The sequence below is a fragment of the Sarcophilus harrisii genome, chromosome 6 (assembly GCF_902635505.1).
Source record: "Sarcophilus harrisii chromosome 6, mSarHar1.11, whole genome shotgun sequence".
In the NCBI taxonomy this organism is placed as follows: domain Eukaryota; kingdom Metazoa; phylum Chordata; class Mammalia; order Dasyuromorphia; family Dasyuridae; genus Sarcophilus; species Sarcophilus harrisii.
The window spans coordinates 157,990,066-158,015,859 of NC_045431.1; the positions used below are offsets into that span (position 1 = coordinate 157,990,066).

General features: G+C 37.1%; 1 protein-coding gene across 1 annotated transcript in view; it reads right to left on the reverse strand.

The window, feature by feature from the left end:
* The window catches only part of HNRNPD (heterogeneous nuclear ribonucleoprotein D), an 18,047-nt gene extending 4,618 nt beyond the window's left edge, over positions 1-13,429 (reverse strand). The window contains exons 1-5 of the mRNA XM_031943527.1: positions 13,253-13,429; positions 13,094-13,206; positions 11,485-11,541; positions 1,143-1,311; positions 82-243 (exon numbers count right to left, since the gene is read on the reverse strand). Coding sequence (XP_031799387.1) covers positions 82-243; positions 1,143-1,311; positions 11,485-11,541; positions 13,094-13,206; positions 13,253-13,429 — 678 coding nt within the window. The remainder of the gene's footprint in view (positions 1-81; positions 244-1,142; positions 1,312-11,484; positions 11,542-13,093; positions 13,207-13,252) is intronic.
* Between the last annotated feature and the right edge of the window lie 12,365 nt (positions 13,430-25,794).

The window sequence follows — 25,794 nt, forward strand, 5'->3', positions numbered from 1 at the left end:
GACAAATCATACTAATATAGAACCACATGTGAAAGACAGGCACTAACTTAATTGAAAACAGGGGTACCATGTGTCACATACCTCACCAAAACCACCAAAGTACTCCCTTATTTTCTCTTCAGGTGTATCTGGAGAAAGGCCACCAACAAAAATTTTTTTAACAGGTTCTTTTGTTTTCATGGCTTTGGCCCTTTTAGGATCAATCACTTTGCCATTCAATTTGTGTTCTTTCTGGTCCATGACCTAAAGAAATTGAAGCTTTGTTTTAAAAATGTAAATCTTTTTTCTAAGTTTTCAGAAGTATTAACTAAAATAATAAAAGTGAAAACTATATTTACGCATGAATTAACTGTAGCACTGGCCAAAGCAAGGCATGATATCGATTCAAGATAAAAAACTACATCAATAGTGTGGTGAGGGATAACATGGATCAACATCCATCCATTCAATTCTTTACTTTCACCTCACATTTGATTTTTTGTTGAGGATGAGTCACCTAAAAGCCACCAGTTCCTCCAATAATGTCCTAGTTTATATGACCCACATGGAATGGGGGGCTTCCACACTCCATTCCCTAAAACAGGCTAAACTAAAAAATGAAACTGAATTTAGGTGTCAGCTATTGCTTATGTGTCAACTACTGTTAAAGCTGCTGATGGGGGAAGATTTAACAGAAAAGCCATCATTGTTCATTGACAGCAATCTGTCTGGTTATCCTTTCATTTTGGTCCATGACCAATAAAGGAGGTTCAAATGAAGTAAAAGCTTACTTTCCCAGAGTCAAAAATGAGCACCAATATTGTCAATATACCCTTTTTGAGCCTTTTTAATTGGTGACAAGTTAATTTTAAGAGACTCTGCATATTTTTAGGCTGTTTACAACCCATAAAACTATAACAGAAGCTGCTTCTGCTCCCCTCTCCCCAATTATGCCTTGGGCTCTGGGACCAAAAAAATAAAAATTTAAAAATTAAAAATAATAATAATCCAGTGGGCATACCCATGTATCCAAGTATTTTTAAGTGTTTTGTAAATGCCCTGGGACAAAAAAATCAAGTCAGGGAACATCCAATATACCCTGGTCCACATTTGGTACTGTTAATTCAAACATTACTAATTGATCAGAGCATATAACACACTACCTTATCTACACTCTCCGATTCTTTAAATAGTACAAAGCCAAAACCCCTTGATCGCCCTGTGATTGGATCTAACTTCAGAGTGCAGTCTACAACTTCACCAAATTTGGAAAAGTAGTCCTTCAGATCTTTCTTTGTAGTGTCCCAGCTAAGGCCTCCTATAAACATTTTCCTGTGAAGACAAAAAGCAATATTAAAATGCTAAAAAAAAAAAAAAAAGAAAGAAAGAAAGAAAGAAAGAAAGAAAAAAGAAAAAGAAAGAAAAAAAAAACACAACTTGCCTTAAATATTGTTCGTATCATTTAAATTATTTTTCCCAAACTGTAGGAAAATTGGTTGGGAAGTATTAAAATAGACACCATTCTCCCTATATAGTTTCTTATAAAGATCTTCCTACCTCTAAAAATTTATTTAATATTACTTTCCCTGGACTGAAAGCTGGACACCTGAGCAAATAAATCAAAGGCCCCTGAAATTTACTATGGTACTTAATATTTTTTAAATCAGGATCTAAAGATTTTTTGTATGACAAGAGCAAAAGCTTCCAAATGGATTTAAATCACAAGAGTTTGAGCAAATTTTCATGAAGTTCCCCAAATCTAACTTTTATTATGTACAATACATATTATTTAGCATCCAATGATATTCATCAACTAGCCAGCACTCTTTCTTCCTACCTTGAAGATGCTGCCTTCTAGTTCTGATATGACTGTCCTCACCAAGAGCTTTTAGCTCAAGCAAAGAATTAACAAGATAAAAGAAAAAAGGACAGAATTTTTAAATCCTTAATGAAGACAGTACAATTAAAAAATAAGTGAAGTGTCCTATTAAAGATAATTTACTAATTAGCCTAGACACATATTAAAAGTTAAATGCTGGTTAAACCAAAAGGGAAATGAAGTTTTAACTAAATTTTTTTCAGGGTTCAAAGCAGGAGACCATAACCTGTCATGAAGATTTGAATCTTTACCAAAGGAGAAGGAAGAACAGGAGCTCTGGTTCCATTTGAAAATTTTTTATAAAATAACAGGATGCTTAGAAGCATCTAGTGTTTTAAAACACATGTACATATATATGTATGCATATCAAGATTAAAAAGTGACAAATGCTAGTATAATTTGTGTATACAAATGGATATAGAAAAGACTATGGGGTAGGATTTTTGAGATTCTTTTCCCCCTCAGAAAAAAACTAAAAACATGGGATGGACTTTTCATTACCAACTCCATCTAGTGGACCTTTAAGTGATGATTATTCAAATTCATTTTTCCAAGTTTACTTCTGCTCTTTTAAGCAATACTTTCTATTTATCTTAACTGCACCTCCTCCCATCATGCCAATTAACTTGGGTGTAATAATGTTTTGCTTCGAAATGCTACAACCTTTAATGAAACAAAAATCGGAGTTACTTTTAAGGGTACACCACATTTCCAAAATCACATTAGATACTTAGATTATTTTGTCTGTGAGACTTCTTTATCATCCTCACCAACTCAATAAAATGAAACATTAGCAGATTAAATCTGTTTAAGGAATGAATTCTAGTCAAAGATTTCCATACTTGAATCTCAATTATCATATTTACCATATACTCTTAGATAACATTACTATCATAACTGTATGTACTATGATGAACTATCATGACCAGGTAAAATTTAGTTGCACTGGTTCTTGGTCAAAAGTAGGTTAATAGGAACACTACATACAAATTCCAACTTTCACTTAAGATATTTACTTAACACCAATTCCCTAGAAAAATATTTCACATGGGGATGTGTGGTCTATTTAATTCCAATGATGTTTGCTTTGTTTAATGTAACATGATTATTTCTAAACCAAGGATTGTAGATGTCTTATTATTTGTAATCAGTTCCAAGTTCAAATTTTGCTACTACAGGCTACTATGTATTTTTTTTTTCTGCAACTGCTTACCACAATTAATTAATTCAGAAGAAATCATTAGGGTATTAACTCAACTCTCAAAGTGGCTTGTGATAGAGAACAAAGTCAAAACACTTTTTTTAAAAAATAGACTGTTCCCTTTAAGTAAAGTAAGGATAATATCAAGCAAGCAAAACTAGGAAGGTGCTACATATAAAAAATGAAATTAATTAGCTTACTTTGAAACAAGTGCTCTTAGTTTCAAGAAAAAGTATTAGCTTCATATATGAAAATAAGATGTTGGTTCTATTAGCAACAATTTTACTAATTAGGTTTTTTTCCCCATAGGAAATGTATTTATCTAAATATGATCATTCAAGATTCACCTAATATCTAAGAATTTCACAAGTTATATCCTCAAAAGGATTTTTTGAACGCTATTATAAAACCTTTGATAGAGTTTCATGAGTGGTATTCATTTATACCAATTCCCATTTTCACAGAATGGTTGGTATATTCTAGTTTAACAGAATGGTAAACTCAAGATTATAAATGTGTGCAGATATACACACATCTGTACAAGAGCATATATGTGTGCGTACAAAAATAACATGGATTTTCAAAAAGCTCAAATGGATATTTAAAATCTCAGTAAATGCATCTTTCTGGGCAGCAGTTTTACTTTTTTATACAATTTTGTATTAGAAATATTAAAATAATAATAATATTATATTATATATTAAAAATAATATTATAATATTAATAATATAATAATATTATGCCTCTATCTTCTCAGAATATTAGATATCATTAAAGACCTTTCTGGTCAGCATCAACAATCATACCCTCCCCAAGGCTATTCAAAGGCCTTTTGATACTAAATGGTTCCAGACAATAGTTTCTCTCTTCTCCCAGGCAGCCTCTGCTGTCATGTCTCCTAGATGTAACCCCACTCCTACTTTGTGCTGGGATAAGAATCCAGAATAACCAAGCTTGAAAAAGCTGTATAATGAAGGGGGGAGGGGGATTGGGGAGGCTGTCCTATTAACATAGACACTTTGTGGCATCTATTTTTGGCTACTCAGATGTCTTATCTTGTCTCCCCTTCTTGTTCAGCTGTGCCTTAGCTATATGAGAGGTGCTATACTTAACCCCAACTATACTGCTAAGTACAATTCGTTTTTTCCCTAGTGATTTATATTTCAGGATACTGCAGTGAAGGCCTCAATTATCACAGTACAATAAGAAGATGGGGAGAATATTGTATGGATTCTGAATTATTTTTTCTATTTCTTTCCTGAAATTTTTAAAAGTAGGAGTCGAGTTGTTTTTTTCAATATTACTATTCTATGTCACCTGCTTTCTGTAAATTTCCAAAAATCATGGGGCAGTGTAATTACCTACATAAACATCATGCAAAAATGAAGTACACTTTGCTTAATAAGTAGTATATCTATGTTCCTTCTTTTCAAATCATCTTACAGTTATCATTGATGGAAAGATGTGCTCATTATCACTCTTGCTGAGAGATGTCAAAAGTAATTTTTCATAAGTACTTTAACAAGATCTATCCCAAGTAACAAATAGGTAAAACGTGTACTTAAAACCTGTAACTCTAATTTGAGATGTAGTACTTCCAATATACAATGTTCTGAATTTTTCTTAACTTTCTCAGAATTCTAGTAATTTCAAGTTAAGGATATTGCACATCTTAAGTACAATCAAACAATTCAGCACCCAAGAGCCTGAGAAAGACTCCAGAGGTCACCTATACTAAATCTAGTTCAAAACTTTTATTTTTATTTTCATTTTTTTTTTAATAGAGGAGTAAACTGATACCTCAAAGAGGCAAGTGTCTTGCTTCACTGTCACACAGAGTGGAGGTCAGGATTTGAAATCTATAGTGCAAATGTAAGATTCAATTTAAAATGACAGTTATTCAATTTGAATCTACTACACTAAATACAGGAAGACAATAGACAAATGACTGTAGTACCTCTACTAATTTGGAGTGTAGTGTCCTCAAAAATTTCAATTAAAATCTAGATTAATATTGTTTCTACAATTCTAAATCCTTTAATTTTAGAATTAGCAATATTTTCCCCTCAATATTTTCCTCCCCTTTCTTGATGATAAGACCTATTCAAAGAAGGATGAATCCAAACACTAAGCTCCTAAGGCTACTGGCTATAGAAAAAAGAGCAACAGTAAATTTCAACATCCATCCAAAATATAAAGTTAAGACTGGAATTAGGGTGTCTTATAGAAGTGGATCCTTAGCAAAAATATTCTGTGCCCATGTCAGTTATCTGTTTTGATTCCAGTTTTGAATTTTGGTGAAAGGTGATTACTGAAATTCTATCTTATGCAAGATTTGTAACAAAGAAATCTAGCAGTAGAAATAGAGGAAAACATGCTCTGGTTAAGAATTCAGTGATTTTTCCTCTCTTCAATTGAACTTATTTTAACAGTCTGTGGGTAGTTGTGATAGGGATTGCAGCAAAAAACTGGCATTAATTTTTTATCTTAAAGTTATTTAACTTTAGAATTCTTCCCTAATTCTTTTCAGGGAAGATATCAAAAGGTAACAGGTTTAAACCATGATTATAATATAGAGGGTAACAATCAAACAATTACAAATCTATACAAATTAGATAACATCTTAAAAATATCAAATTATTTTAGAATTTTCTTCAATATCCTGCAACTTTAAAACAAACTATCACTGATGTTTAGATACAGGTTAGGAAAAGGTATGAGTGATCATACGATATACAAAACACTGCCAGCCATCAAATATTGAGGTGATGGCAAGCATTTTAGATATGACCAATCACTGTTATCCAAAGATCTATTATATTAAAAGAACTTTCAAATTAATTTGGTCATTTTACCAAGAATGGCCTATGGTGAACGTCTAATGGTAAGTAAATCAAAGCTAGAAGCACATATATACAGAGAAGCATGGAGAAAATGACATGAACTGATTGATGCAAAGTAAAATGGGAAGAGGAAAACATTACACAATGACAACAATGCAAGAATAAAAAACTCCAAACAATAGCAATAGAATGCTGCACAATTATAATGACCCAACTTGAAGCACAAAGAAATCAGAAACCATCTCTTTTTTTTCCCCCCATAGCAAAGGTCAGGGACCAAGGGATAGTAGAAACCTGCCCATAACCTTGGACTTTTAAAAAAACATATATTTATTATGATTATATGATAAAGATATATATATTTATTATTTAGCTTTGAGGAATTTTATCTACCCTTTTTTCCTTCTTCATAAAGTGATGGATATTGAAGAGAATGAAAGAAAGATATGGTGGCAAATGTGATGTAAAAACAAAAATATCAATAAAAAATTTTAAAAACTAGAACTTTTAAATTCTTTCCAATTACAAAAAAATAGAAATTTAGGAATCAAAACAGTAGAATGATTTATAATACTACTTTGGAATCAAATTTTCTATGAAATTACAGATTATATAAAAACTAACCAGTTAATCATAATTGTAAGGAGGAAAAGTTCCAGTTAAGCTTAAAATTGCCTCACAAAAATCCAATACTTACTCAATAAAGGTTTTAAGTACATTTACTGAAAGACATATTATAAGATTCATAAAATTTAACAACCCCTCCTTAGGTGTCAAGGGTTAAAAAGTCTAACCTCTTAATCAGATCCACAATATAACAATAGCAATTAATCAACCAACAAGCATTTATTAAATTTCAAGCCCAGACAGAGGGATACAAAAAGAATGAAATAATCTCTACTCACAGTGAGTTTACATTCTAATGGTAGAGACAATGCATATGCAAATATGTTATTATAATATAAAAAGAATATATAAATATACACAAGATAGGTTATACAAAATGAGGGGAGGAAGAAAAGGACACAAGGCACTGATAGAACATGGAAATTAGGGAATGCATTCTGATTGGGGGGATGAGAGATGAGTAGAAAAGGTCAATTTGGCTAGAATGCTAGAAAACCAAGTGTGAGACCAGGTGGATTTAAAAGCTAAACAAAAGTTTTCATTTTATAGTAAAGATAATAAGGAAATATCAGAGTTAACTGAGTAGGGAAACCACTCAAGTCAAAAAGGCATTTAAAAATTACATTGAGGCCAAGTATTTAAGAAAGGCTAGAAGAATGAGAGTAGAAGGTCAAATATCTTTGTAAAACTACTATTTGAAACAAATATAAAAACCTAAATTTACACTTATTAGTTTAAAAAACTTTCCAAAATAATGTTTTATTAAACATGAAAATCCAATTCTATTTCACATTAAGAGGTATAAAATCAATTACATTTCAGTATGTTAAGGCTTAACATGGCAATAGAAGGGAAAATCTAAATTTATCTTTTATGATCAATGCTTGGTAGGGGTAGGGAGAGATGATTTGGTATTAAAGTATATTTAATTCATTAGATTAATTCAATAATTCTTATTACTTCATTATGCTACCAGAACAGGTTAATTAATTTTTTTGGACTTTAATAATCAACTCCCACTTCTTTAGAATGGTTGGGGGGGAGTAGAAGGGAAATAAAAACAAGGGTTAAGCAACTAACCAAAATCACAGAAGTTGTTAGTGGGCATATCTAGGATTTTACCTTGGGTTTTCTGGTAAACTGATTCGGTGTTAATTAAATGTTCTGGTCAAGTAAGAATTAACAAACTCAATGACACATATCATACAACTCAATATTCAAATTATTAACTTTTAATATTCAGCATTAAATATTGTATAATGTAGCCTTCCCTTTCAGAAGCTTGTAGCTCAGGATCTTAGAAGGTACAAAAGAGGAATCATTTGTCTTTCTCACAAGATTAAAATGGAGTATAGAAAGAAACACACAATAATCATTTAAGCCACATATTTAAGAGCTATAAAGGATCTCAAGAAATCATCCGATTCTATCACAATTACTTTACAGATTTAGAAACTGAGGCCCCAAAGAGTTAAACATAATCCATCTCACGTAGATTTAGTGACAAGAGCTAGGACATGTCAAATGAAGTAACAATACCTCCTGTAATTTAGATTTTAAGTAACCAAGAGGAGCAGAAATAGATGCTACATACATCAAACCCTACAGGCCACAGACAAGTCACGACAAAAAAAAACCTGGGCTTTTCACAAGTTTCACTTATACTATATGATCATATTTTGCACCCCCAGGGCATAACATATTCACACCTATTATTCAATTTAATAAATGCTTGTTGTTATTCACTTCTAAGTGTTGCATGGAAGATTAAATGAAGAGTGCAAATATCTTTTTTTTATCTTTACTAGAGATTTCAACAAACAATGACAGAGTTGTTTAACAAGTTTTCTCCAACTCTAAAACCAACCTTGCAGATTTGTTAGTGTTCAGTTTTTATCATAAAAAGCAGTTCTTCCCATGGGGAAAACTGTTAGACCACTTGAGAAATTGTAATAAAGTTTATGGACTATTTATTTCTCAAAATAATAAAATTCTCAAGAATAAAATGATTAACAATCAATACTTTAGAAAGCCCTTTCTTCTACCTCACTTAATTATGTTTTGGTTTTTTTTTTTTTTTTTAATTTTGTTTTACCAAGTCCAAAAGAGATCTTTCAGAATGGATGAGACGAAATTAAAAATACTGCTCTCTTTTCTATGACCTTCATCTCCCCAAATTGAAACAATTATCACACAACATAACCAAAGAATTAAGTTCACATTTCAAAGGAATCCTGCCATAGATGAGGTTACAATATCCATTAATTCAGTTAAAATATAACCTACTGAAATCTAAGGTTTAAGTCAATTTTCTCAATTTTACTTACTCCTACTACTGATTATATAACCAGATATTCCTAACCAAATTGAGTTTCTTTCATATAATACGTAAATGAAATGAAATTGTACTGAACTATTTCCAAAGCATAGTTGGAGTATCACTTTTTTTCAAAAGAACAAAAGAGCATTAAAGCATAACTCTTCTACCTAAACTACCTAAAAGGAGGGTGGGGGGATGGTGGTGAAAGAGTCCCAGAGGGGAGCAGGATGAATCCCATCTGACTTAGATATGGGTTCAGATGAAGCCAAGGGTGATTGAAAGGAAGAATGGGGGGGAAAGTTTTGATTCCTGCCAAACACAGAGTCATTACCTACTTTGGAGATTCTTGTTTCTAAGATTAGTTCAGTGGAGTCTGTCTCTATGCCAGTTCATCTTGTTTAGACTTTGAACATCTCCATACACTGCCATTTACAGCCAGCCACGATGTGGACATTTTGACTACTAGATCTCAGGTCCTTGAGGAACTTCCTCAGAAAATAGATTGTAGAATCAATTCTGCCAATTTATTGGTCTTGCCTAACAGCTCGCAGGCATAACTTTGAGAGAATGAACATCAATCAAAGCAAAGTGAGTGAATGAGGAACTGACTTCCTTTCTTAGCAAGGATCAGTATTATGGAGATGTAGGTGTAAGAGCTAATTTTTTTTAATTAGAAATGTTGAGTTATAATTGGGAGAGGGGGGAGATCTATTCATCCACTCTTAACCTAAAGCCCCCAAATTTGTGAGACCACTTCAGGCTCACTTTTGAAGTTATTTTTTAGGATAGAAAAACAAAAAAAAGGGCCAAATCTACCACTTTGGGCAGAACTACATAACACTAAAGGAAACTCAGATACATAAGTATTAGTATTTAGCATTAGTTTACTTTGAAACCACAAGCTTGTGGGACTTTTTTTAAGCAATCTGTTTAAAAGAGTGCTTGAGGTCTCCTGAGAAGAGCAAAGGGCCAACATGTGGGAGGGGAAACAGGCTATAGAGCACTTCCCTACAGGCCCAATAGTAGGGGTAATTATCCCCACACTATAATCGAGGAAATCCACTATGCCTAGTACAATCACACAACTACTATGTATCCAGGATTTAAAACCCAGTCTTCTGCCTTCCAAGTTCAGATATTTTATCATTCCCTTAACCCTGCCTGCTGCTTTTAACTGTTACTGCCTAAAAAGGAATTATACTTAACAAAACCAAGATTTTAGTCCATGCAAATTATCCATTACAAGACTCATTAAATGGGTTCCAAAGAGACCCCTTTATCTGGCTGCTTCCAGAAAACATACTTTGGGAAGCCTGACTCTACACCTCTCAATTCTATCATGCTATTTAATCATTTTTTTAAAAACCATACTAAAGTACTCCTCAGAGCCAGCTCAGTCTCATAGTCTCTAGCTCCAGCAATTTTATGAGCCATCATGGAAACAGTAAAATTTACCTCAAATATTTCCCCATTACCCAATTGTTACAGTTCTGATCCAGGAGCTGTTCATTTTCCACTGGGCATTGGGTCGCTAAAGCTAACCTTTGGACTAATGTCTAATCAATATACTTGTTATTTCTTATTTTAAAAACCTAGACCTATTTTAGTAGGTAGCGAAGGACAGTATTTATTTACACTATCATCTTTAACAAAGAAATAAAATCAACTTTAAAATTCCTGGGAATAGCATGCAAATGTAGACTTGCACAAAGGATGTGCATGTCATACTTAAACATACCTACTGCTTTCCAAACTATTTTATACATCTGGCTGGGTACCTTAGAAAAATCCTAAACACTCCTCTCTTAAAAGGAGAAATAAAATAAGTTATTCTGAAGAACAACAAAATGCAACCAACCTTCCAAAGAGAAGACATCTAGATGTGAAGAAATATCAACCAGTTAGGGTCAAACATTACTGCCTTCCAACAACCCCAAATTATCTAAAATAATCTTTTACACTCCATAAAGATGGGGACCATGCCTTTTGTAATTTTAAATAGGCATTTAATGGGTACTGATAGATTAAGGGACAAAGTAAAAAGCCAGTAAATATTTCATATCCAACTTTTGTAATCTATACTAATGAATTTATAGGAAGTGTGTAAGAAGTCTGATTTGAATATAGAACTTTATTTAAAATTTTAAAATTAAATATTTTTGCCACTTCCAGAACTTTTTATTCAAACATGCAATATATTTTTAAACAATCTCTACAACCAATAAACCTCAAATTCAGCATGTAACATGAATTTCAACAAACACCAACAACTTCATTGTTTCCCATCTTCCTAGCAAACTAGGTAAATCAACTATCAATCATCATATTCATTATTATTTCTTTCCTATGGATAATAAAAAATAGTACCACTAGAGATATTTAACGTAATCTTGGCCAACTGCAATTACATGCATTATCACACAGACCAAGAGCTACATAGTGGAATCAATTTTTGCCCATGGATTACAAACTATAAAAGCATTTTCTATCCCAGGTATGTAACATCCTATTACCTTAAATGATTAGAATTTCCTGGGGAAAATCAATGGGCAACAAATACACTAATACACGGCCTCTGAATGTAATATGGCTATTGAAACCTTTAAAATACAGAAATAAAATGTAAAAATTTTACCATTCTTCCCGCTGTGCCGTCGCTGCTTCAGAGTGCCGTGGGGAGGAGTTTGAATGGCTAGGGAATTAACAACCGGTACAGCAACCAATCAAAATTCTAGTTTTAGTTTTCAACATTGTTAGGGTTAAAAAATTTTTAATTCATTTACACTTCAAGTTCAACAAACAGTAGATTACTACAAAGGCAGCTGCTTTGTGATATGAAAATTCAAAACTATTATAAAGTCTGCCCATACAAATTAATAGTTAATCCCTCCCCCAAACAGCAATAGTTACATTAGTCATTTTAGTGCCTTTCCCAAAATCAGAGAAAACAAAAACCAAAATGTTAAAGGCTTAAGTTTCCAAATGTTTAATTCCTTTCTTAATTTAAAGCACATAATTCAAGATTAGTTTTTTAATAGCTAATTGTCCCCAACCCTTTCCCCAAACTGTAGGATCAGCACAGCCAACATGACAAGAGCCTGACTGGGCCAGGGTTAAAAAAAATTCTAATTTCAAAATGCTGCCCCCTCCCCCAACCAGCCCGCCGCGCCCCCTCCCCCTCCCCTATCCCTCCCCTCACTCCCACATCTACGATGTCCCCTCCCCGCTAAAGGGAACCATGGTTTCTAATACTGGCTTAAAGCTACATTTTATTGCTACTTTGTACATACATAAACACCTCTCTTCTATTTAAAAATATTATCCCCTCATTACATACAGGGAAATGGGAGCTGTTTCCCCAAGGTCACAAGTCCAAAACAGGAAGAAACCCCAACCAAGAATTCCACCAAGTCCCCCTGTGGTAGCATCTATATTTTTCTCAGTCTCCAACTGCTACAAATTACTTCGATTTTAAAGGAGCAGCTTTAATCAGTATACAAAACTATGATTCCAACTTGTAGAAGTAGGTTAGTATTAAGGAGAGCTACAGAAAGAAGAAACTGTTTCAGAACCAGCGGCCGCGTGGGGTTTATCCACTAGTGGAAAGGCGGGCAGGCGCGGGGGAGGGGGGATTAAGAGGAGCCCCAAGTGGCCACTAGGCTGATCTGAGCGCCATAAAAGGGGCGGCCGGCCACGGTGGGGGTCCTCTGCAAGGCCCCCGGGGGTGAGGTTTCCTCCGCATAGTCAAACTTCATAAAAGGAAGTTCGCCCCAAAAATGCGGGACAAAAAAGACGCGTCCACGCGTGAGGAAGGGCTCGGAGAGGCCGCATCTACGCGCCCATGTGTTTTCCCCAGAGGCCGCGTCTACGCGCTGGGGCGGCGCGCGAGAGGCCGCGGCCTAGCGGACATGCCCGGGGCGCCGCCCGCCAAACTTTCAAAAAAGGCCCCGGCGGGGCCTGCGGGGCCGGGCCGGGGGCGCGGCCGGACCATGTGCTCTGGAGCCGCGCCCCCGCGGAGCTCCGGCTAAGGGGCCCCCACGAGGCTCCGAGCCTCTCGCCGGGGGAAGGGGGATTTTAAAAAGGAGATCCCAGGGATTAAAGGGGGAGGGGCCGCACTGGGGAAGGAGGAGAGACAAAAATAGCGGGAAAAGAAAAAAGCCCCGGGCGGGAAAACGGCCCGGCCGGGGGAGGGGGAACACAAGGGGGAGAGAAGAAACATTCGGGCCTGGTCGCCCCTTACTCACCCTTCGTCCTCCTCGTTCTTACTGGCGTCGATCTTGGCCCCCTCCGACTCGGCACCGGGCCCCTCGGTACCTTCGCCGCCGCTCCCCGGCCCCGGCTCCGGCTCCGGCCCCGGCCCCGGCCCCGGCCCGGCCCGCTCCGGCCCCGGCCCCGGCCCCGGCCCCGGCGCCTGCCGCCGGCGCTGCTGCCGGGGCGGCCGGCGCTGCCGTCGCTGCTGCCGCCACCGCAGCCGCCGCCATGGCTCCCTCCTGCTCCGCCGCTGCCGCCGCTGCGCCGCCGCCCGCCTCCGGGGCCGCCGCCGCCGCCGCCCCGTCCCCGCCGAAATGCTCCTCCGACATGCTGCCGCCGCCGCCGCCGCCTCCGAGACTACGCCCGCCGCAGCCGCCTCCGCCGCAGCCGCCGCCGCGAACCGAAACTAGCAGCAAAGTAATCCCAGCCGCCGCGCCGCCGCCGCCGCGCGCTCGCTCGATTTAACGCGCGAGGCGCCCCCCCACACGCACACGCACAGGCACAGGCACACACACGGACACGGACACACACGGGCAGGCGGGCGCGCGCGCGCGCGGCTTCTCTGGCCTCCCCCCCCCCCCCCGCTCCTCCCACTCTTGCACGGCGCGCACTCCCGCTCGCCCCGGTAGCGCTGAAAAGAAAATGCAGCAGCGGCGGCCGCTCTTGCCTCCTCCTGGCTTTAATGGCGCCGCCGCGAACCACCTAAAATGGCCGGCGGAAGAGCGGCACGTCCCGGTCACGTGACACGGGAGCGCGCCCTTTCCGCCTCCTCCCGGGCCTCATTGCTACTCTTTCTTCTTCCTTTTCCCCTCTCCTTAACTCTTTCGCCGGCGCGCGGCAGCCGCTCGCCCTCTCTCCTCCCCGACTTCTCCCTTTTCTCTCTTCTCTCCTTTGCTTGCTCTCGCTTGCTCTGTCTTCCCCCTTCCCCCTTGCCCCCCCCTTTTTATTCCCCCGCGCGCTCCACCTCGAAGAGGAAGAGGAAGTGGCGTCGGTCCCGGCTGCGGGCGGGAGCCACCGAGAACAAGGCGGGCGGCTGGGCACTGGATAGAGAGGCAGCCCCTCGCTTTCCCTCCCGCCCGAGGCCGGAGCCCTTCGGCTCGTGTAACTGATTACGGCTCGTAAAATACACCGGGGCCCGTTGGGCCACTAGAGCGCGTGCGCCGGGGCGCAGGCGCGCATGGGCCCGGGCCGGGACCCTGGAGGCTCCATCCGGGTTTTCCATGTGCCGGGCGCTGTGCTGAGCGTGAGCGCGGCGGTCCCAGAAAGGGGGAGAAGGGGACAGAAGTTCGGGCTTCTCTCCCCTCCACATACACCCGGCAGAATTAGCGCTGGAAGCTTGGGGATTTGTGCCCACTAGGCTGCTCCCGCCTCCGGGTCCGAATTTATCCAACTGGTCCGGGGATACAAAGGCCCTAGCGAGGACCGCCCATTCAGAGAAGGGTCCGCGACGTGCGCCCGACTAGGACTAAAGCTCGCGGTTATGCCCCGGACCAAGCAGTTTATCTGTCCTGGGATGGACGTAGTGGCGGGGCGAAACTTTTCTTCTCAGCGCCCAGCTCGTAGTGTTTTATAAAAGTCCATGGGTTTTCCCCCACGTTTTAAAAAACAAACTTTTTCCCCCCCTTAAGTGAATTAACCTTGGTAGATGAAACTGAAGACTGGGGGCGGGAAAATTTCTTTAGTTGATGGGTTTGGGGCTTTTTTGTTTGTTTTTTAACGAATGTCTTCAAAATGCAAACGAGGTTATTACCAAAGGTGTAGGTGAATACTTGGGATGTGTCTCCGCCTTCGTTTTGTGTAAGGTTTTTTTCTTTCTTTTCTAATGATCCTTGGGAGTGTTCATTCATCGCTGTGGTCATCCTTAGAACTTCTCTTCGAGTTGAGAGTGATTTCAGTAATTGAAAGGGAAAAAATACCTAATAAAATCACCCGTTCCCTTTCTGAAGAGGTGTAATGTATACAAGTAAACCCTTAGGGATTTAAGAGGAACAGAATGCAGGTCCTGCCTAGGACTTTCTGGCTGTATGACCCTTTAATGCCCTTCTGCATTTGTAGTGCGAGTTTCTTTGTCTGGAGATCCCAGTACCAGGGAAAAAACAAATCACTTGGGCAGGGACCTCGGGGAACAGAGAGAAGAACAGCAAGGGAGGAATAAGCCCCCCAAATCGGTTAGAGGCAAACTCTTACGTAATAAAGATTAATTTGGGACATCTTTGTCTCTCCCTAAATAGGATCTTAATAGTTGGCATTTACCTCGCTTTCCAAGGTTTGCAAAGTCTTGGCGGGGATTCAGAATAATTCACAACTTCACTAATAACAGTTCAATAATAATAATAACTCTCTAGAAGTTTACCCCATCAATTGTTCTCACCAATTCTAGAAATTTTATGCATTTCCCTATCTGTACAAATGAAGGATTACAAATTCTAATAGCTCTAAAGCCCTTATCTGATGAACTGGAATAAATCCACCTTTATTTTATAGATGATTATCCTGAGACTGTTAAGGGACTGACTCATGCAGTCTTTAAGATAATGAGTCTTTTCCAGAGAACCCCACTACTACACCATGATGCCTCTCAAACTTTGCTTTTAGTTTGTGACAAACCATACAAGGATGGGAATACATTTAATAGATATTTGTGGAAAAGTCATACAAATCAGTCAGTCACTTACAGAGGAAATACCTGCATCACTTAGACCACAGATCCCCTGAAGTGTAATTGTAGTTAGTGTGTATACATAACTGACATGGTCCTTCTACAAAGCAGATTTTGATGGGATTTGTATATGATTTTAATAAAGTTAATTGCCCAAAATCCCTAATCCAGATATCATGGCTACAAGGTGACTGAATTCACAAAGATGTCATTTGAAAAATAAGCAGTTGTTTGTCTCTAAGAGCACTAAATTGTGGGTGAATTGAATTTTGGTCAGACAAAGCTTGTACAAAGTAGTCAGCCTCATTTCTTTCTTCCAAATCACCCAAGCCCAAGTAACAGCTTTGTGGCATCTTCCACATCTCACCAAATTCTAAGTGTTCCACAGCACTTGCTTTAGCCACCTTTATGGCTTTTGGAACAAATTGTTCTAGTCTTCCCATTCCACAATTTATTGCAATAATTTTTACAGGTCTTTTTTATTTTTCTTCTATTTGTGGTCTTCTTGGCAGTATTCATCCTTGAATGCTCTTAGCATAATTTTGCTTAGTTGGATATCCTGCCAAACTTAATTTTGATAGTTTTTTTTTTATCTTCTACTACTCTCTGCTTTGTAAAATGATAGTGCTTGTAATAATTCCTCAGGTTTGTAATATTTTATAAATAACATTTTGAATCCAGTTTTGCTTTTTTCAGGCATCTTTATATGGCTAGTCAATTGTTTCTTGACTGTCAAGCTTTCTTCTCATTGCAATGCATTTATATTGGTTTAACTTCTAGATAAATTATTATAATTTGTGTGGGTGTCATTTCTGTTCCTTTTCCATTTTTTATTATCAGTATCTGGCTTAAATAATCCAGGATTCAATATTAGTTGTATACCACATCTTTTTTAATTTTTTATATTTTTATTATTTTATTGTTATGAATTCTGATCTTACCTCTGATGAATCAATGATCTAACTGCAGAGAGAGCTGATTCAAGAATAACCCCATGTCCTTCCTTAATGAATCTTATATGTTAAAAAGGTAGTTTTTATTCCTTGTGATTTTTAGATATGTTTGTCATGTTTAGCAAATAACCTTTTGTTTTAGAGAAAGGTGTGAGACTTTTGTATAATCTAAAGTAAGTGTGTGAGGCTTTTGTATAATCTAAAATTCTTTATCATTTTCTCTTGTATGATACTTTTCCATATATTCCTCCCCACCCTCACCTTTTCCCATCTTTTGCATTGAATTCATTAAGTGTGAGTGTATGTTAATTTGATATGGAGAGTTAGCAGTTTCTTTATTGAGTTTCTCTGCCAATTATTACCCAATAACTGATGTTGGTATGGAAATTATAACAATTTTGAAGATATTCTTGGGGTGGGTTACAAATATGTTAATACCGAAATATGTGGCGTCTATATGTTCTCTAAAATTATATTTCTTTTGCCTTTACAATAAAGTTCACTCCATCAGCTCCTTTCCTCACCTCTTAAAGGAGTCATGAAACAACTTTTAAATATAACTTCCTTCTATTTTCATTTATAGTAAAAATGTAAAGTTTCATATGATTCAACTCCTTCAACAATAAGACCTTTTGTTGGTCATTGAACAAATTATCTGGCATTTAGAGTATACCAACACTTAAGTAAAATTTATCAACAATCCAAAGACACTGAAATCCTTGGTACCTGCTGCTCCTTTGCCCATCACTGCAGAAGCAGGTTTTGAGGGTGATTTCTTTTTTTTCCCCTATTATGTGGGTTGTCATGGCAATAAAAGTTTCATCATCAAGTGGCTAAGTGATAATGTACCTCTATCTGATTAATTAACTAAGCCGGTCCTTAGAAAACATGACTCCATTTCCCAAGGTGATAGTTTAATAGTAGATCACCAAATAAAATAAACTAATCTATTTATTTAATGCTATACTAATCAAATAACAAAATATATTTGGGAGAACAAAAGGTCAAGAATTTCAAGGAAACTAATAAAAAAAAAAATCTATTGAAGGTGACCTAGCTGTACCAGATCTCAAACTATATTATAAAGCAGCAGTTACCAAAACCACTTGATATTGGCTTATTATAGTCAAATAAGACTAGCTGATCAGTGGAATAGATAGGTTAGGTTCATAAGACAAAATAGTCAATAACTATAGCAATCTAGTGTTTGACAAACCCAAAGACTCCAGCTTTGGGGATAAGAATTCACTATTTGACAAAAACTTCTGGGAAAATAGGAAATTAGTATGGCAGAAGCTAGGCATTGACCCACACTTGATACCGTACACCAAGATATGGTCAAAATGGGTTCATGATTTAGGCATAAAGAATGAGATTATAAATAAATTATTAGAACATAGCATAGTTTACCTCCCAGACCTGTGGAGGAGGAAGGAATTTGTGACCAAAGAAGAACTAGAGATCATTACTGATTACAAAATAGAAAATTTTGATTATATTAAGTTAAAAAGTTTTTGTACAAACAAAACTAATTGCAGACAAGATTAGAAAGGAAACAATAAACTGGGAAAACATTTTTACATTCAAAGGTTCTGATAAAGTCTTCATTTCCAAAATATATAGAGAATTGACTCTAACTTATCAGAAATTAAGCCATTCAATTGTTAATGCTGTAAAATTACCCATGTATATATCATGTAAATAAAAGGCTATTAAAAAAAAAAAGAAATTAAGCCATTCTCCATTTGATAAATGGCCAAAGGATATGAAGACAATTTTCAGATGAAGAAATTGAAATTATTTCTAGTCATATGAAAAGGTGCTCCAAATCATTATTGATCAAAGAAATGCAAATTAAGACAACTCTGAAATACCACTACATACCTCTCAGATTGGCTAGGATGACAGGAAAAGATAATGGTGAATGTTGGAGGGGATGTGGGAAAACTGGGACATTGATACATTGCTGGTACAATTGTGAATGGATCCAATCATTCTGAGAGCAATTTGGAACTATCCCCAAAGAGTTATCAAACTGTGCATACCCTTTGACCCAGCAGTGTTATTACTGGGCTTATATCCCAAAGAGATTTTAAAGGAGGGAAAGGGACCCACATGTGCAAAAGTGTTTGTGGCAGCCCTTTTTGTAGTGGCTAGAAACTGGAAACTGAGTGGATGCCCATCAATTGGAGAATGGCTGGATAAATTGTGGCATATGAATGTTTTGTAATATTGTTCTAAAAGAAATGGTAAGCAGGATGATTTCAGAAAGGTCTGGAGAGACTTAACATGAACTGATGCTGAGTGAAATGAGCAGAACCAGGAAATCATTATACAAGGCAACAACAAAATTATACAATGATCAGTTCTGATGGACATGGCTCTCTTCAACAATGAGATGATTCAAACCAGTTCAATTTTTCAGTAAAGAAGAGAATCAACTACACCCAGAGAAAGAACTATGGGAAATGAGTATGGACCACAACATAGCATTTCCACTCTGTTATTGTTTGCTTGCATTTTTGTTCTCAGGTTTTTTCTTTCTTTCTAGATTCGATTTTTCTTGTGCAGCAAGATAACTATGTTAATATGTATACATATATTGGATTTAACATATTTTAACATGTATTAGATTACCTGCCATCTAGGGGAGGGGGTGGGAGGAAGGAGGGAAAAAGTTGGATCAGAAGATTTTGCAAGGGTCAATGCTGAAAAATTACTCATGCATATATCTTATAAATAAAAAGCTATAATAAAAAAATAAAAATTGGTAACAGAAAAAAGAAAGAAAAATTAACCATGCATATGTTTTGTAAATAAGAAGCTATAATAATAATAATAATAAGTTTCTTTGTATAAATTATGTAGCCAAGAATAGAAAGAATTCAGAAAATTGGAGAGAAACTTTCATAAACAGTCTCTCAGATAGGATATGATTGGATTGGATTATTGCTGTGGTATAGGAAATGATGAGCTGGTTGATTTAGAAAAATATGGAAAAACTTGGACTTTTGAAGGAAGGTGCTATCCATTCTTCAGAGAAATAGATTACAGGTGGAAATCAGCATAGTACAGTTTTATAGATATATATGTATAAAATCTGTGTATGTATATATAAAATCTATGCTTAATTGTAATCTAGGGAGGGGAACAGTGGGGGGCGGGGAATAGTAAAGTGAAAACTGCACAGCAGAAAACAAAAGAAAACCAACAAGGAAGCAAAAAAAAAAAAAAAAAAAAAGCTGGGTAGCTTTGAAAACAATGTGTAGCATTATATAGGTTTTCTTAAAATGGAAATTTATTCTTTTTATTTGAATCTTCTCTTGCTGTCTACATGTATACATTGTATATGTGGAAATTTTTTTTTCCTTTCCAATTTTGTATTTAAGTTTAAAGTTTTAAAAGTTACAAAAAATATTTTAACTGGGTCAAGAATTGCCATATAAGCTGGCATTTTATAGGATATTTATTGCCTATCTTCCCCATGCCTTTCCTAGAAACCTGAGCTTATCCTTACACAATAAATTTGTATGACTTTTAGAAGTTATGTGATTCTCATTTTTCTGGAGCTCCTACAATCAAAACCTAGACCTTCTATTGATTCATTGAACAATAATCTTACATTTAAAGTTAAAATGTATAGACCACCTAAAAACTATGTGATTTTTAGCCCTCATTGCCCCTATTGCTAATTGATTGGTTGGTGCTTGTTTATATGCAAACTAGCCTATTTATCCCACCATATCTCCTGGCTGACCCTCAATGGCCAGATCATATTTCAGTTTCCCATCACAAGTAGCCATCCACTTACACCTCACCATCTGCTTACCATTGTCTGTGTCCCCAGTGCTACCATTTCCTCAGAACACAACTCCCTTCTCTGATCATCTTTCCCCGCATGTGTTTCCCCTATTAGAATGTAAGCTACTTGATAAGGACTATTCATTTTTCTTCTTGTATTCCCAGTTTAACATATTTTATTTATTCAAGTAGCCATTGGTGAAAAGTCTCTCTGAATTAAAGTGGTCTTCAGAAAGCAGACTCATCAGTTACTAGGACTATATGAAGCCTTTCCCACATGATAGATCCTGCCAGAGCACATACTTCACTCTTAACACAAGTTAGTACAATCATCACCACAGCTCCATGAAGCACAGAAGTAGGACTTTGTAAAGCTATCTCAAAATAACTGCTAACAAAAAATGTTTTTGTTGTCAGTACAAACAGGATTGAGAAAAATGTTGCAAAAGGTAATTAACCTATGTTTGAGTTAAATGTCAAGTGATTTTAACCTCTAAACATAGAAAATGGATTCATAATTGATTATGAACTCATTATAGTTAACAGTTTCCTCATCTTATAAGCATAGCTATACGAGTTCTAATACATCAGTTTTCTCATCTGTAAGATGATGAAATTGGTCCTAGCCCTCTTCTAGCTCTTATCTACAAAACTAGCATGATAATTGGAAGGTGAAAAAGAATATTAATAACTATAAGGATTAAGAGAGGCTAGTAAAAGGTGTTATTTTTGAGATAAGCTTTGAAGGAAGATAAGGGTTTCCATTTTAGTTAGAAAGGAGTGTATTCTAGATCTAGGAAATGGCTTATGCAAATATATAGAGATAGAAAATGGAGTGTCAGTTTAGGGAACTACTTCCAGTTTGATTGGAATAGAGATCAAGAGGAGCATGTGAAATAAATCTTTTAAGATCAGTGAGAACCAATTATCAAATGGATTTTATCTTTGAGGCAATAAAGAGCCACTGGAAGTTTTCCAAAAGCAAAGTGTCAGTTTGGGGAACTTGGTCCAGTTTGATTGGAATGGAGATCAAGAGGAGCATGTGAAATAAATCTGTAAAGATCAGTGAGAACCACTTATCAAGTGGATTTTATCTTTGAGGCAACAAAGAGCCACTGGAAGTTTTCCAAAAGTAAAGCAAAAATACTTGTACCTTGAAAAGATTGTTTTATCCTTTATGTTGAAAATTACTTGAAAAGGAGAAAGGCAAAACCAGGAAAGCTAGCATAATAATTTCATGGAGTGGCTATTGGCACTTTAGCACCTTTTACTTCTCAAGGGGGGTTACGGATATGAATTCACTCTCTGTGAGTATATTCAGAGAATATTTTACAAGTCTAATTAGAATGATCCTTTTATATAGATTGCATAGGGTTATCAGACTTAAGAATCAAGTAGATCTCTAGACAGTTATTACAAGTGGGGGAGGGAGGGTTCTCCTGACTAGTAGAATTCAGGCCCGGGCTTACTCTATATCAGAACCACCATACCTAAATTCAGCATCCTAAGAGTAACATTGTTAAAGGCAAACTCTAGGCCTATTCACCACTCTAGCTCTTGGGATATGCAATTCTATTTATTCAGCCAGTCTTTCAGCAATAACATTTTTTTATCTTAACCATTTATTTAACAATAAGGCAAAAGAAATTACAATAATTTACTGATGGAAGTTGATTGATTAAACCAATCAAGTCTCATCACTCCCTTTAAAGCATCTGTGATAAGGTTCATATCCAGATATTTTTATTTGGAGGACAAATCTCCCATTGTTCACTAGTCCCTTATTTATATTGATGCTACAGAAACTCCATTCAGCTTGTCTGGTCACCTCCGAAGCATGTATAAAACCTGGAAGCTAATTGGTGTCAGATGTGAATATATGGAAACAAAAAGGAGGGTTACCCTTGAAAAGGAGTTGCTTGGGGGAGGGGAGAAGGGAAAGGAAGGAGAGTTCTTTGGCTATCTTTCTATTGTTTTTGTTCAGTATTTTCAGTCACTTCTGACTCTTCGTGGCCCCATTTTCAAGTTTTCTTGGCAAAGATAATGAAGTGGTTTGCTATTTTCTTTTCTAGCTCATTTTACAGTTTAGGGAATTGAGGCAAACAGGGTTAATTAATTTGCCCAGAGTCACATAGCTAGTAAGTACCTGATTCTCACGTCTAGGTGTTCTGACTACGTGCATAAAAAAATGAGAAAATAGAGAGTCACTGCAGTTTGTTTAGGGGAGGAGTCAAATGATCAGATCTTCACTTAAGGAAAATTACCTTGTCAGCTTTTGAAAGTTTTGTTGACTCAGAATCCTGTTATTTCCAGCCTTGCTTATCAATCAGTTTTGGGGGAGGTGTCACCCAGTCCCCTGATAGGTATGGCCGTAGACAAGATGTAATTTAAATGTTTTTTTTTTTTTTTCTTTCTAGCTAAGTAATTTGAAACAAGTTACATTTGTAGATGTTTCAGCAAATAAGTTGTCCAGTATTCCTATATGTGTTCTCCGGATGTCAAATCTACAGTGGTTGGACATCAGCAGCAATCACCTAAATGATCTTCCACAAGATATAGACAGGTAGCTATTTACATTACAAAGTTACTTAGCCAAGTCATCCCCAATCTGTGACTTTTATAACCCTAGCTAAAAATTGTCTTGCTACCTTGGGAAGTAAATAAGATGTAAGGACCCAGCCTTTTTTGCTGATATTGATCTTTCTGAATTGTTATCTCATTATGAAAGTTCCCAATAAAAGCTTGCCCTATCTTGAAGCCATTGCTTATCTCCAGAGATCAGCCACTGTATTGTTAATTTGGCAGAGTTACAATAAACTACTTTCTCTTTTTCCTTGAGTTTTGTCTTAATAATCAAGATGAAAAGCCCAAATGAAGAATTTTCTTTTCAGTAAGCAATGTATGAGATGGACTCCACTAGTATCAAACTTTAGGCAAGGTGACCAGTTCAGCTTTTCTATAAACTAGATGAGAGGTGATGAGATTTTGTACTAAGCTTGTAAAGGTGTGAATAGAGAGAAGGATGACTTAAAACATGTAATGCAGGTAAAAATGGTAAGATTTAGCGACTGATTGATTATATAAACTGAGAAAGAATGAGGAGTCCTGGAAACTACTGAGATTATCAGCCTGAAACGCCAGAAGAAAGATGGTGCTTTCTGCAAAAATAAGGATGTTTGGGAGATTGGAAGAATGTGGAGGAAAAGATGATGATTTCAGTTTTGAATAGTTGAGTGTAAGATGTTTCTAGATCATCCACTTCAAAATGTTCAATAAATGATTATCTTGGGATGGAAGTTTGGGGGAGAAATTGGAATTGATTATATACATCTGTAAATCAGCTACACAGAGATGATGGTTAAATCCATGGGAGCTAATGAGGTTACCAGGAATATGGACAAGAAAGTTGTGTGGGGTAGAGTTATATTAAACCCCTCTTATACAATTTCATTACTCAGAGGCATCTCTAGGTACAACAGAAAGTTTTAATTCAGTTCTTGCAAGAAGAGGGCCACCATACTATCTGAGCAGTTCAGATTAGAGTGGGTACGTGTTGAAGGCAGAAGGGTACCTATATAGCATCAAGGTGGAAGTATACCACCCCTTTCTTATTGGTTTCTAAATTTATTGAATGAACTGAAAAGGAAGCAGCTATTGACCAATAGTCTGAGACTCAGGCCTAGGGTTAGACCTTTCTGCTCTACAGAGATCTGAAAATAGTGATCACTTGATTTAGGCCTAAGGTCTGATCCACTCCATCTCATAGTCTCTTTGAGAAAGATTCATTTATTTCATTCAAAGGGTTACCTTTTCCTCAGCAGATGGAATAAGGGAGGAGATGGGTAAAAATGTAATGGGATTTAGGTGTTTGGCTTATTAAGTAGATCAATATGAGTGGCTTGATTTGCCTTTCAGCAAAGAGTTTGAGATTCTATACAATAAGAGCCTTGAGTAAAAAACAATTTTGGACTACCTCCAATGGAAAATAGGATAGAGAGTTCAATGGGGAACTATAAAAAGATTGCTCTACAACAAAGCCCAAATGAGAATAATATTGGTAGGTAGTGATAGTATTGCAAATGATACTAGATAATGTAGGTTCATAGAAAGCGATCAGCAGGGTTGTGTGACTTCCTCAGTCAGTATTCAGGGTGGGTGAGAATGGGAAAAAAGCAAGTATGAATTTCAATGCCCCAGAGCTGACGATGGTATGGTGTGACTGCCCATACATAGGAAAGGACAAAGGATAATCTATAGCTGAATTTCACTGGATTTTGAAGAGGAATACTGAAATTAGAATAAGAGTGGGAGAAAAGAGAAAGATGTGTAGACTGGACATCCCAATGAGAATGAAAAATAGGCTTAACAAGAGTGAGGAAAGTTAAAAACCAGCAAAGTGGATACAGGTCAGAAACATGGAGGCAGCATAGTTATAGGTAAGGATATCTTCCTTTAGATAGAAAAGCTGATGTACCAGCGATTACTAACTATAATGAATAATAGAAACTACTATTGCTGGTTTCCAGTCTTTAGAAAGAAAAAAAAGGATTTATGCAACTGTTATACCCTTTTTGGGATATTTTCCTAACTTGTACACACAAAATGGATCCCTAAAAAGTAGCTGTTACATCTAGGTTTTAGAGAGAGACCCTATGAATATTCATTTCTACTGCTATACACAAGAGTACTTTTGTGCTGTCTATTAACATTTGACTAATAGACATAATTTGCTTTAAGCAAAAGCACTTACTGAGATGGAATAACAAAAACAGTTAACTACAAAATTCTTCTCTCCCTCTCCGTCCCCCTCCCCCCCCCAAAAAAAATCCTTTTACATAATTACACATAGTTTGAGTTAGAGAACAAGGATATGCATGTAGGGAAGACATGGCCAGGTCACTTAGAGCTGAAATATTTCAGGATACCAATGGCTTTGTTTTTTCACAGTCTTCATACAGCCCTGCTCCTGGAAATAGCCTTATACCTTTTGGGTGAATTTCTCAAATGGGCTCCCATAGTCCCATAGTGTGACTGTTTATTGCCCAAATTACATCCATCTTGAATCCACAACCGATTCCCTTATATCAGGGGTCTTCAAACTTTTTAAATAGGGGGCCAGTTCACTGTCCCTCAGACTGCTGGAGGGCCAGACTATAGTGAAAACAAAAACTTTGTTTTATGGGCCTTTAAATAAAGAAACTTCATAGCCCTGGGTGAGGGGGATAAACGTCCTCAGCTGCAGCATCTGGCCTGCGGGCCATAGTTTGAGGACCCCTGTTTC